This window comes from Rattus norvegicus, chromosome 10 (assembly GCF_036323735.1).
Source record: "Rattus norvegicus strain BN/NHsdMcwi chromosome 10, GRCr8, whole genome shotgun sequence".
In the NCBI taxonomy this organism is placed as follows: domain Eukaryota; kingdom Metazoa; phylum Chordata; class Mammalia; order Rodentia; family Muridae; genus Rattus; species Rattus norvegicus.
The window spans coordinates 91,693,538-91,706,532 of record NC_086028.1 but is presented as its reverse complement, the minus strand read 5'-3'; the positions used below and the strand labels follow the sequence as shown (position 1 = coordinate 91,706,532).

Genomic DNA, 12,995 nt, shown 5'->3' with positions numbered 1-12,995 from the left:
AAAGGAGCCCCTCCCCCATTTTTTGGAGACTGGATCTTATGCACAGTGTCGCCAATAACAAAATTAAACTTGCGCTTCTCCTGCCTTCCCCTCCCAAGTGCTGAGATAACGGGCATGCCGGACCACACCCAGATTTATGTGTGCTAGGGATGGAACGTAGGGCTCCACCCATGCTTGGCAAGAACGCTGCTGACCTGGTTACAGCCCCAGTCCAGAGCAAAGAGGCCTTACAGATACGACACCCTAGTTTAGAAAGTAGAAGGAAACATCTGGCAAGCGCTGTGATGCCAAACCCAAGCAAAGCTGTAAACACTGCAAGTCGTTTTTTCCTTCCAAAAGAGCCTTTCCAAACTCCGTAAGCGCCTCTTTGCCAATCCTTTGTCACTGCAAACCCAGAAACAAATTAAAGAACTGAAGTTTCTTGTGGGCTAGGAAGCTGAACTCCTAGGACCTAATCTCACGTCTTTACACCAGCTTCTGCTTCCTCCACCTGCAGACTCTCAACTTTAGATCGTTCACCTGTTAGACCATGTATGTAAAGTATGTAAAGACAGTGATCACAGAAGAGCTTTGGTTTTATGCTTGGTGATTCAGTGACACTGACTTGATTCTCATCCACGTCATACCCTCCACTCAGAACTCTATTCATTTGTTTGTTTGGTTGGTTGTTTTTTTTTTTTTTTTTTTTTTTTTTTTTTTTTCGAGACAGGGTTTCTCTGTGCAGCCTTGGCTGTCCTGGAATTTGCTCTGTAGACCAGGCTGGTCCCAGCTCAGAAGTCTTTATTGATCCCTCCATCCATTAAAAGGTTTCTGGTTTCTCTATGGTATCTTGTGGATACTTTTATATTTCTAAAATTTGTTTTAAAATTCTGTATATATGTGCCTGTGTGTTTCTGAACATAAATGTGGTATCTAACAAAGGCAGAGGAAGGTGTCATATTCCCCTGGGACTGAAGTTGTTCTGAGGCACCTGATGTGAGTGCTGGGACTTGAGTCCTGTGCAAGAGCAGTGTGCTTAGCCACCAAATCATCTCTCCATCCCACTTACAGATACCTTTATTTTAGTCTGTCACAGGGAGCGCTATAAGAAAAGGTCTGTTTGGCCCAGTTTAGAAGTTAAAGTCCATATTCTACTAGCCCTATTACCTTAGGCCCGTGACAGGACAACACAGCATGGTGGCGGTGTGTAGCAGAACAAGACCACTTCCATAAAGAGCCAAGGAGCAAAGAGGAAGAAGGGGCTGGAGTCCCACAATTCCCTTTGAAGACCACGTCACACCCTATGATCTTAAGGACCTATCAAAAGCTTCACTCCCTCCCAATAGCACTACTCCGAGGATCAAGTTTTTGGGGAACGTTTTCTGAGAGGGGAAATGTTTTTATATCGTCTTTTTTAGTAGTTCATCAGGGATGGGTACAAGATGCTCAGGACCTTTCTGTCTTTAGTAGAGCATCTATTTCTTTCCTGCTAGCTAAGACTGTTTGCTCCTCTGTCTAGCTAGTGCCCTGGGCCTACCTTCACCACCACATCCTTGTGGCAGATGCATCCATCCTTCAGCTGCCTGGATGCTCCAGCTGAAAGAGGTTGGATCAGCAGTGCCAGCATCTCCGAAAATACCTCCACTGTGACCTGACTCTCCATGTTGCTTTCCCTGAAATTCTGGCCTTCTCAGGGTCTTCTGTGCTGAGGAATGATCCTTTGCAGGTCTGCTCTAGGCAACACACTGAGCTATCTTGTTTTCTTTTGTAGACTCTAAAAGGCCACCATTAGGCCCACCAAACAGTTAACCAAGGAACTACGGGGGCCCATGCTGGAACTTGTCCCTTTGGATTTATTTCTTAAAAGTAATGTGTTACCTTAGAGCTCGGGTTGGCCTGTCAGTTGCAATGCTAACCTGCCTTTTCCCCCACTGTTGAGGTTTTCTACAGGACCAGGAAGACTGGTGGTTTATATTTAAATACAGTGCCAGAGTAAAGGACAAGGCTGGCAGGGATCCTTGAAATAAGTTCCCAGAGGAGCCTGACTCTTCACCACTCTTCTCCGAGAGCTTGTGCAGTTACAAAGGGCTGAGATGGACGTTCATTTTCTACCTTTCCCAGCAGGGATGGGAGGGAATACACACACACACACACACACACACACACACACACACACACACATTATATATATATATATATATATATATATATATATATATATATAAAATATATATAAACATATAACAGGCTGGGGATTTAGCTCAGTGGTAGAGCGCTTACCTAGGAAGCGCAAGGCCCTGGGTTCGGTCCCCAGCTCCGAAAAAAAGAACCAAAAAAAAAACAAAAAAACAAAAAAAAAACATATAACATATATAACATACAACATATATATAACATAAACATTATATATATATACATACACACACACACACACACACACACATATATATATATGTATATATATATATATATAAAATCATTTCATTGGGAATACAAAGTGAAGGATTTTTATTATGAAAAAGTCTCTGCCCAGTCTACTTAAAATGTGGTCTATGAAGCCAGGCAGTGTTGGCACATGCCTTTAATCTCAGCACTTGGGAGGCAGAGGCAGAGGCAGAGGCAGGTGGATTTCTGTGAGTTTGAAGCCAGCCTGGTCTACAGACCTAGTTATAGGACATCCAGGGCTACACAAAGAAACCCTGTCTCAAAGAACCAAAAGAGAAATACAGAATCTTGAACCCTGCCATTTCATTGAATCATAAACCACATTTTAACAAAAAGCTCAGATTTCTTTTGATATAGGGTCTCCTGTAGAATCGGCTGGAGGTGTAGCTGAGAACGACCCTGAACTTCTGGCCCACCTGCCTCCTCCTGTGTGCTGGGATTTTTGGCGTGTACCACCAGACAGTTTATGCAGTCTGGGGTTCAAGCCCGGGGTTTTGTGTATGCTAGGCAAGCACTCTATAACCTGAGCTACATCCCCCAACCCGATTCTGAGGATTTTCAGTGCCTAGTGAAGTTAAGTAGCACTGATTGTATACCGTGAGTGAGGAGGTACCACATTAGCAGAGGGGTAGGTCTATAACATAGCTGAAGCCAGGAGTTTCTGAAAAGGTTCTCAACTTTTCAAAAACTAGGTCCTATACAAACTGGATAAAACTTATTTCACTACCTGGAGTTCTCTCAGCATGCGAAATCCCTTCACCTAAAAACATTTTCTGCGGAGTAAATTACCAGGCTTCCTTAAAGGCACAGAAAAGTTAGTGCGGTAAGTACTCTGAGCTGGACCAAGTCAAGCTTTAACCCAGCTAGGTCATATCTGGGGTCGCCCATGTCCTTGGAAGCGCTCAGCAATCAATATGGGTGGGTGGGTGTGGGGTCCTGGAAGGTGAACGCCTTGTACTACTGGCCTGGCTCCTCAGGCCCTGAGATAGGCTCTTAAAAAGTTTTTGGCGGCCATTCCGCCGCGGATCGCTTATTTTTTTTTTTTTTTTTTTTGGTTCTTTTTTTCGGAGCTGGGGACCGAACCCAGGGCCTTGCGCTTCCTAGGTAAGCGCTCTACCACTGAGCTAAATCCCCAGCCCCGGATCGCTTATTTTTAAGGCCTGGAGACGCGGAATTGACTGTTTTGGAGGGCTATGTCGGACATTTCGCTGAGACAGTAGTCCTCCGGAGTAAGCGGCAAACACCTAACCATGGTGACGGCCCTACGTGACCTTCGAACTCTGACCCCGCGCCTCTCTCAGCGCTTCCGCGTGCAGCTTCCGCTCCCGCTCCTCCGGGAAAAGGCGGTCCCAGAGGGCGGGGCTCTGAGGCCGTCAGTTATGGGCGGTGCTTGTTTGAGGCGGGTCTCGCGAGGGCGGGATTTAAAGACGCACTCTCGATTGGGCTGCCGGGCAGGGGCGGGGCCTGCCGAGGCCTGGGTTGGGCGGGGCTGGGAGTTCGTAACCGCCTCTGGGTAACTGGACTCCCGCGATCAAACCTCCGGAGGCCGGGAGAGGCCTGCGGGCTTGCAGCACATCCTGGATCTGGAGTATCCCTGGCAGGAGCGGAGTCAGAGGGGCTGCGGATCCTAAAGCTGGGCTGGGAAGAACTTGCGAACTTGGAATAGAAGATCCCGGAACCCGGTAATAAAATCGGAAAGTCCCGGATCGCGGAACAGAGCTCGCGGAGCGGACTCAACACGGAGACGAGAGGCCGGATCGCTGCACCGCGGGACGGGACAGAGTGATGTCGGGCCGTGGCGCGGGCGGGTTCCCGCTGCCCCCGCTGAGCCCCGGCGGCGGCGCCGTTGCCGCGGCCCTCGGTGCGCCGCCTCCGCCTGCGGGACCCGGAATGCTGCCCAACCCGGCGCTCAGGGGCCCGGGGCCTTCTGGAGGCATGGGGGTACCGGGGGCCGCTGCCTTCCGCCCCATGGGCCCCGCGGGCCCCGCGGCGCAGTACCAGGTGAGGAAGGCAGGCGGGCGGCGCCTCGAGGGCGCTGGGTTGGTCTCCCAGGGGCCTCAGGTGAGGACGGGCCGCCCAGGGGACACTGCAGGAGGAACTGTCGAGGGCTGGTGGCAGGCAGGCCAGAGTCCTTTGGTTAGTGGCTAGGGGTTGGAGGCAATGTTGGGGAAAGGGTGAAAGCCCTTTGCGGTGGAGGACTTAAGCAGTTAGAAGAGTCCCGGGAGTTCTTGGCATTGAGTAACTTAGAGATGGAGGCTTCGTGGGATTTAGAGAATTGTGGGCAATCAGGTTGAAAAGTGTAAGGCAGGTCCCGGAGTAGAGGTGAGGGAGTGACCCGGGATGTGGTGAGGAAATTTTGGAAGAGGGTCGTTAGTGAGAAAACAGGGCTACTCTTTCTTTGGAGTCGGTCCCACTGCATCTCTGCCTTGGCTGTTTTGTTTTTTGTTTTTTTTCCTAGTTGGGAACTGGCAGAGAGTTAGTATATCTGTGATGGCTCCCAGCTGCTCAAGTTGAAGCCTGGCTTCCTACGAAATGGGAGACCAAAGGGAGGGAGCCCAGATACTCCCAGGATAGATTAGAGATAGCGATGGCCAGGTCTGAAGAAAGCCCGATCGCATTAACAGACCCATCTAGATATCCTCTGTACTGGGCATTCTTCCTGATGTCAGTGTCCAGTAGTTAAGTTTGGAGGAGCAGGGAGGCTTTGTGGAGTCCTGCTGGTCTTGGGTTGCATAGGGTACTTCAAGACCCTTCTGTCTGGGAAGAGAGCAGTCTCAGGTTGCTGCGTCAAAGGTCGTTGACAAGCAGAGACAAGATCCTGTGGTCAGTGCACTGGGAACTCACCCAGCGGGACTCTGTATGTGGGGCTCCTCCTCATACCCCAGGGCTCTGGTTCAAGTTGCTCCGGGATATTTGGGAGTTTCATTTTGCTTTTCCTTTCGGTGCTGAGCCTGCACCGGGTGGAACCCCGGGCAGGCTTTGCACGAGGCAGATCATTGCTATCAGTGAACTGCACCTTTCCCAGAGTGCCTGGGACTGTGTCCATCCTTTCCCACATCCTTGTCACTTTTGGTCCTTGCTTTTTGATACAGGGTCCCATATAGTCTAGGCTGTGTAGCCAAAGCTGGCCTTGAACTCTTTCTGCCTCTCAAGTGCTGGGACTGCAGTCACGAAGGTCCGAAGGTGTAGCTTACTCTGTCCTCTGCTGGTGTCTCAGGTAGACGTCTCAGAAATAGATCTTCATGGAGCATGCATATTATACCCAGGAGTCAGATTCCTGAGGAGATACCTAACTGAGGGTTGGGATAAGTGACCCACTTCGCTTCTCTTTCTATCTCAAAAGAAAATGACGAGTTTGGGTATGAACAGGGATAGACTTGGTCCCAAGGATACTCTCTGGGGTTTATCTTTCCCATGTTGCTTTCTTTGGAGATTAATGGACCTTGTGTCTCACCGATGAGTACTGACATCAGTTATTCCAGCCCTTGGTCTTGCTTGCTTAGAACTGATCTGGTAGCTTCCTACAGACACTGGGGATATCTGGTTTGGTTAGTTTTCTGAGCCCTGGCTGTCCTGCAACTAATTATGTAGACCAGTCCCCTTGGCATGCAGCTGACAGAGAAGTACCCTTGGGAAAGTTCCTGTGAAGACGGGAAGATGGATTCCTGCATGCTTTGTAGAGAGTGACCTTGGGCCTATGCTGAGGCCAGGCTGGCCAGCTGGATAGCTGTGGCTACTAGTTGTGAGAAAGGAGATGGCCTTGAGTCTGGCATCTTGTTACCTCTTCCTCCTCCTCTTTGTCTTCCTCCCCTCCTCCTCTTCCTCCTCTGAAGGACAGGGAAAGGAGGAAGGAGAACCCCATTAACATGGGTTGAGTTTGAAGGAGACCCTGCTTGCTTTTTCCCATCCCTTCCAGGTGTCCATCTTCCAGAAAGGCTTGGGGTCTGAGGACAAAGGGGCTCCTCCTGGTTAGAGCTCTTGGGGGTGAGCAGGAAGGGCAAGGATGTGTGTGCTCAGGCTGGGCATGGGAAGGCTGCTGACATAAATTGATAGCTCATTTACCTCTAGAGGGTTTTTCTAGTTTTGGAGAACAATCAGCCTGAAGGGTTTAAAGTACCACGATCAAAACCAAAACAGAAAGCCTAGTGTGCATTATTGCCGGCTTCACTCAGCTCAGAGTTTAAAGTACCCTCTGTTCATAGGGCCAGGGTCTGGCCTCCAAATGAGGCTCTGAGGTTCAAGCAGCTCTTAGCAGGATCCCGGCTACAGACTTTTCTGGAGAGCAGAACATGCTTACTTGAGCCCTAGATTCTTAGCCCAGAGCTGGCAGGATGAGGTCTAGCCTACTTCCCTTATCTTCTTGGTGGTTATAAAATTTAGCCTAGAGGGTGGGCTTGGTGCTTGACCAAGTGGAAGTTACTGCATTCCGGAGTCCTGGGGACTTAAGCAGGCCTCGTACTCTGTGGTGGGGCAGGCTGGCCGAGAGGCTGAGACTCTGTTTCAGTGACTTTGTTTTGTTTTTAAGTCGGAGTTACTCAGCTCTTCAAAGCCCAGGTGTAGAGCTCGACAAGAAGAAACTAGGACTTGAATTGTGAGCAGCCTTCCCCTGAGGCTGCGGGTGAGCCAGGGGACTGAAGCCCAAGCCCCAGAAGTGGGGAACAGATGTCTGGGTGGGGCCTATTCCAGGCCTGCCTGGGCTGCCTTGCGGGGGGATTTCCTGGAGGGCTCAGCAGTGCTATAGGCTTTATGAACCTTGGTGGAGAGCTTTTGGGGGACCAGAGCGCCTCAGATATATCTGCAGTAACTCTAGGGAACCCTCAAGTCTGGGTGATGATGGGGTCTTAGAGCTTCGGCCACCTGAGGCTTTTCTTTTGTCCCCTCCCCCCTTCTATAATCTCTGGCTCTGGCTTATTAGAGCAGAGAAACAGGCTGTCTTCTGCCTTTCAACAGCTTTGATGAATTTCTTCCTGATGAGGAGAGACTTGTGGCAGGACTCCCAAGGTCCCAGGGTCTCCCACTTTTAACTCCTCAATTGCCACTGTATCCTTGCTCTGCTCCTATCCCCTTTCCCTTGTCTCTGGGTCGTGTTTCTTCCCCTCCCTCTGCTACTGGTCATGAGTCTGACTCCTTAGTGCCAGATAAAGAAGTCGCAGAGACTCATCTTCAGGATGCTTGGGTGTGGGGGTTAGGGGGTGGGCCTTTAACTTGGTATGAATCTCCACCCAGGCTGGCCTGGTTGTCTGGTTGTACTGATTGATTGCATAACCTGGGCCCCGGGGGCCAGGCCTGTGAAGCTGCCAGGGACAGTGTGTGCAAGGCAGAGCTGCCAAACAGGCCTTTCAGGCAGCAGCTATGTGCATGGAGCTGGGAGGTGGAGGGCTCCCAGAAAGGTTGGAAAACTGGGCCTTGGATGGGAAGTCAAGAAGCTACTCGTGTCACCCAGATTGTTGCTGTGACTCTGTGTCCTTCCATCCCAGACAGTCTTAGTCTGCAGTTTGGGCTGGCTAGGGTTAAGTCGGACCAGCAGCAGCCTGGCTGCCAGGTGGTGCCGAGACCATGGGCAGAGGCCAGATGTTTGCTGTTCTCATTCCCATAGGCCACCCAAGAACCATAATTTCCCTTTTTGAGGGTCTTTTGACATAGAGATAGGGGCATGGCAATGGGGGGGGGGGGGCAACAACGGGTTCAGGTTTTGTAGGGGCCATATGGTGACCAGATGGTGTCTATACTCTCCTGAGGCCATCCCCACAAGTTGTGACATAGCAAAGCCATACATTATACTGCTCACCTGAGGTGCTGCTGCCTAATGGTTTGCCATCCCTACTGCCTTTCTTCCCGTCATGCCACCAGGCACAGGCTGTTTACATCCTCCCGGACTCCCCTGGTTGCTGTTGCTATGCATTGCCTCTGGTCTCCCGAGTAATGTTTTTCCTTCAGGATGGGGAAAGGAAGAAGGGGTGTCTAGGGGCTATCTAGGGACTCTATAAATACCTTGAAGCTGGCCGATCCCAGGGTGCAGGACATAGCATATTGGAGCTGGAAAGGTGTTGATAAGTCCTAAAAAATTCCCCAGGTCCTGCCTTCTGCAAGAGGCACTCTCCTCCCGCCCATGGACTCCGGCTGCCTCATTTGTTGGCACGGCTGCCAGGGCGGTTGCAGGGGCGGGGCAGGTGTGGTTTACACGCTGGGCTCAGGCGCCTGTTCCCCTTTGTTCCTGGTCTCCCCGTGTGAGAGGGAGATGGAGGGTATGGGCTATGGACCTCGTAGGGCTCTCCCACTGACCTGTGCCCCTCCACTGTTCCACTTTCCCCAGCGACCTGGCATGTCCCCAGGAAGTAGGATGCCCATGGCTGGCTTGCAGGTGGGACCTCCGGCTGGTTCCCCATTTGGCACAGCTGCTCCACTTCGACCTGGCATGCCACCTACCATGATGGATCCATTCCGAAAACGCCTGCTTGTGCCTCAGGCCCAGCCCCCGATGCCTGCCCAGCGCCGAGGGTAAGACCTTGCCTGTCTCGTCTCTGGTGGTAACCTTGACCACAAGGAGACTCTTGGCAATTTGGGAGAGGGTTTTGAAGATAGTGAGTTTGGACTGTTAAATTCTTAAATGGGTTTCTGTTTTCCTACTAGGTTAAAGAGGAGGAAGATGGCAGATAAGGTTCTACCTCAGCGAGTAAGTGTGTTACGGAGGCCTGCCCAGGTCTGGCTGGCCAGGGTGGGGGTCCTGGAGTGAGCAAGGAGGGAGAGTGTTAGAAGTAGAGCTGGTGAAGCAAGCCATTGGATTTCTCAACCTGCAGATCCGGGAGCTTGTCCCAGAGTCTCAGGCATACATGGATCTTTTAGCTTTCGAGAGGAAGCTGGACCAGACCATCGCTCGCAAGCGGATGGAGATCCAAGAGGCCATCAAGAAGCCTCTGACGGTATATACTACCCCAAGTTCTCCCAAACTATTTTTCCTCCCTGGCCTTGTTTTCCAGGGAAGAGCTTGGGCTTGAGCAGTACTTCTCACACAGGGAGCCATCCATCCACTAGAGCGCACTCAGTTTCGCATGCGTTGAGGTGGTGTCTTGCTACAAATGGCTACTCACTCAGTCCTGCCTCTTCTTCCTCTTTAGCAAAAGCGAAAACTTCGGATCTATATTTCCAATACATTCAGTCCCAGCAAGGCAGATGGTGATAATTCAGGAACTGCAGGGACCCCTGGGGGAACCCCAGCAGCAGACAAGGTGGCCTCCTGGGAGCTTCGAGTAGAGGGAAAACTTCTGGATGATGTGAGTTGGGAAAAGAGGTATTGGGAGGGAGAAGGCGTGTGTGAACTTAGACCATGGACAGACATGAGCGTCTTTATGAAGTCCGAGCCTAGGGAAAGGGTAGATCTACCCAGTTAGAGGTTAGACTTGCTGGTGGGGTTGTTGTTTCTGTGCTGGGGATCAAAGCCTGGACCTCACACATAATATACTGGTCCAGAGTGAACATCTGTAGTTACTGCACTACAACTTTCCTGTAGATGGCAGTCAAGGGTCTTGGATTCACTCCCTGATTGGCTGGCAGTGGGGTTCATGAAGAGCCCTTTTCCTGCCACTTTGCCCACACATTGATGCCGACTCGTTTCTTCTGATGAATAAATTCAGCAGCACACTCGTCTTACATAGCTCTTTCCTCTCAGCCTAGCAAACAGAAGAGGAAGTTCTCCTCATTCTTTAAGAGCCTTGTTATCGAGTTGGACAAGGAGCTGTATGGGCCTGACAACCATCTGGTGGAGGTAAGAGTGGTTCTAGAGTCTGGGAGGGACAAGCTGTCAGGGGGTACAGCGCATGACATCAGTGTGCTGCTGGCAGAGTGCTGTAGCCCATCTGCTAGCGATGAACTCTGCGTTCTCTTGCCTGACAGTGGCATCGGATGCCCACCACTCAGGAAACAGATGGCTTTCAGGTGAAACGGCCAGGAGATCTCAATGTCAAGTGCACCCTTCTGCTCATGCTGGATCATCAGGTGACAGTTGCTCAGGGTCACAGAGAGGGTCACAGGCTTCATGCAAGGAAGGGTATAGGATCCTTTAACTCAGCTGTTCTCAACCTGCGGGTCATGATCCTTTGGGGGTGTGGTATCAAGTGACCATTTCACAGGGGTCACCTAAGACCACTGGGACACATTATGATTCATAACAGTATCAAAACTACAGTTAATGAAGTAGTAAGAAAAGCGATTTTATGGGAGCAGGTCACCACAACACGAGGAGCTATATTAAAGGGTTGCAGCATTAGGGAAGTTGAGAACCTCTGTTCTAACTCCTTCATATTCTGTTTCTGCACAAGAGCCTTTCCTGACTCCCTCTGTCCATTCCCAGCCACCTCAGTATAAACTGGACCCCCGCCTGGCGAGGTTGCTGGGAGTGCACACACAGACGAGAGCTGCCATCATGCAGGCGCTGTGGCTTTACATCAAACACAACCAGCTGCAGGATGGGCATGAGCGGGAGTACATCAACTGCAACCGCTACTTCCGCCAGGTCAGCTGCCGTTACCTGCTTCTCGTTCTCTCAACCCAACCCTCGGCTCATCAGCTCTGAAACCCTAGTGCTCAGTCATCTTTGACTGCCGTGTGCGGGCCCTGGGAGAGTCGGCCTCCCCAGGCCTTCGGGCATCACCTGCTTTGGATGCTCTTTCCAGATCTTCAGCTGTGGCCGGCTCCGTTTCTCCGAGATCCCCATGAAGCTGGCTGGGCTGCTGCAGCATCCAGACCCCATTGTTATTAACCATGTCATTAGGTAAGTAGAAGAGACATGAGGTGGCTCTTGGCAAACAATTCACCCCGAACCCTTCCTTCCTCATGGCTAGGCTTGGTGGTTGGGATGTACATAGTCATGCTTGCCCATGCTTTCCCATGTCCTGTGCTGCCCGCAGCGTGGACCCTAATGACCAGAAGAAGACAGCCTGTTATGACATCGACGTAGAGGTTGATGACCCCCTGAAGGCCCAGATGAGTAACTTCCTGGCCTCTACCACCAACCAGCAGGAGATTGCCTCTCTTGATGTCAAGGTGAGTCCTCTGGGGCAGGCCACAGTGAGGGTGAGCTGTCTGTCACTTTCACCCAGCACACTGGCATGACCTTGGGCTTAGTCCTCTGGTCCGAGATGTGAGAACAGACCCCAGGGCAGGAGCACATTTGACACAGGCTCCTCTTCTCAGATCCATGAGACCATTGAGTCCATCAACCAGCTGAAGACCCAGAGGGACTTCATGCTCAGCTTCAGCACCGAGCCCCAGGACTTCATCCAGGAATGGCTCCGCTCCCAACGCCGAGACCTCAAGGTAGACACTTCCTGGTTTTGAAGGAAATCCCATGTGACACACTGGGGGGAATTTTTTTTTTCTACCCCATGTCCCAGGTAGACTGACTGAGGCAGGGGTGGGAACTATGCCACACCTTCCCCCTTGCTCTTTATAGATCATCACAGATGTGATTGGAAACCCTGAGGAGGAGAGACGAGCTGCTTTCTACCACCAGCCCTGGGCTCAGGAAGCAGTTGGGAGGCACATCTTTGCCAAGGTGAGGCTTTGCCTTTTTGCCTCCTTTTCTTGAGAAGCTGAAGCCTGAGACATGCTCTGTCTTCTTCAGGTGCAGCAGCGAAGGCAGGAACTGGAACAGGTGCTGGGAATTCGCCTGACCTAACTGCTCAGGGATTGCTTCCTTCCTTCCCTGCCCTGGAACCTGGCAGGAGACCACCTCGTGGTCATGGCTGGGGCTGCAGACATACAGGATGGAGTGAGGTGTATCTCCTGTCACCCTCTACTCCCCAGCTTTAGTTTCATAAGTGTAGTTTTAGAGTCCTCACTGCTTGGTCCCCAAAGCCTTATTACTTACCTTTTAGCACTGGCTTTAATTAGGTTTGCAACGTGCTGCCTCAGCCCCCTGCAGGCAGGCCCAGGTAGGACTGCTGGAGGCTGTGCTTTTAACTTTGTAACAGACATTTCCGAACCAAAGGCTGCTGGGTTTGCATGTTTACAGGCTCCACCCTAGGGCCAGTGTCAGAGCTGGCTTTGGGGAGCTGGGCAAGGAAGAGGAGGCCCAGCCCAGACTCTTCCTGGCCTTTCTCAACCAAAGTTCTTTGCCATTCCTACAAGCCCAGCCTTGCTGCTGGTTGTCCTTCTCTTTGGGTATTTGCACTATTTGGGGAGCAGGTTTTTCTATGTGGGAGCCACTTTTTTGTACAGAGGTAACGGGGTTTTTCAGGGAGCCCACTTGGTGCCTCCTTCCTTATTTTCTTTTCTTAATCTATGCAAGCGGCTGCAGCCGCCATCATCTCCTGGATGCCATGGGGCTGCCCACCCATAGCTGATTGAGCAGGGGGAGGTGGAACCTCCTGAGGGTGGGAATGTGCCAGCTCTCTAACCCAGCTAAAGAAGGGGCGTACGTGTGTGCGTGCACTCTGCAGGGGAAGGGGAAAGCTGGAGATCTGTTGTTACCTTTTGCAGTTGGTCTTAAAGAGGGTGGGCCTAAGGCTTGGCAAATGCCACTTCTGGCAAACTTGGAAAATTCCAAATAAATCTTTTTGTTTATTGGTGGTGCC

The 12,995-nt window shown here is 51.3% G+C and overlaps 1 protein-coding gene across 1 annotated transcript; it reads left to right on the top strand.

Annotated features, from left to right (window-relative positions):
- Positions 1-4,124: 4,124 nt before the first annotated feature.
- Smarcd2 (SWI/SNF related, matrix associated, actin dependent regulator of chromatin, subfamily d, member 2) lies at positions 4,125-12,991 on the top strand. The gene is given in 13 exon segments (NM_031983.2): positions 4,125-4,425; positions 8,738-8,922; positions 9,055-9,097; positions 9,222-9,344; positions 9,540-9,695; positions 10,091-10,186; positions 10,315-10,416; positions 10,772-10,933; positions 11,094-11,191; positions 11,328-11,463; positions 11,614-11,736; positions 11,873-11,974; positions 12,044-12,991. Coding segments are annotated over 13 exon segments (1,596 nt in total). The 5' UTR covers positions 4,125-4,209; the 3' UTR covers positions 12,098-12,991.
- Positions 12,992-12,995: the final 4 nt, after the last annotated feature.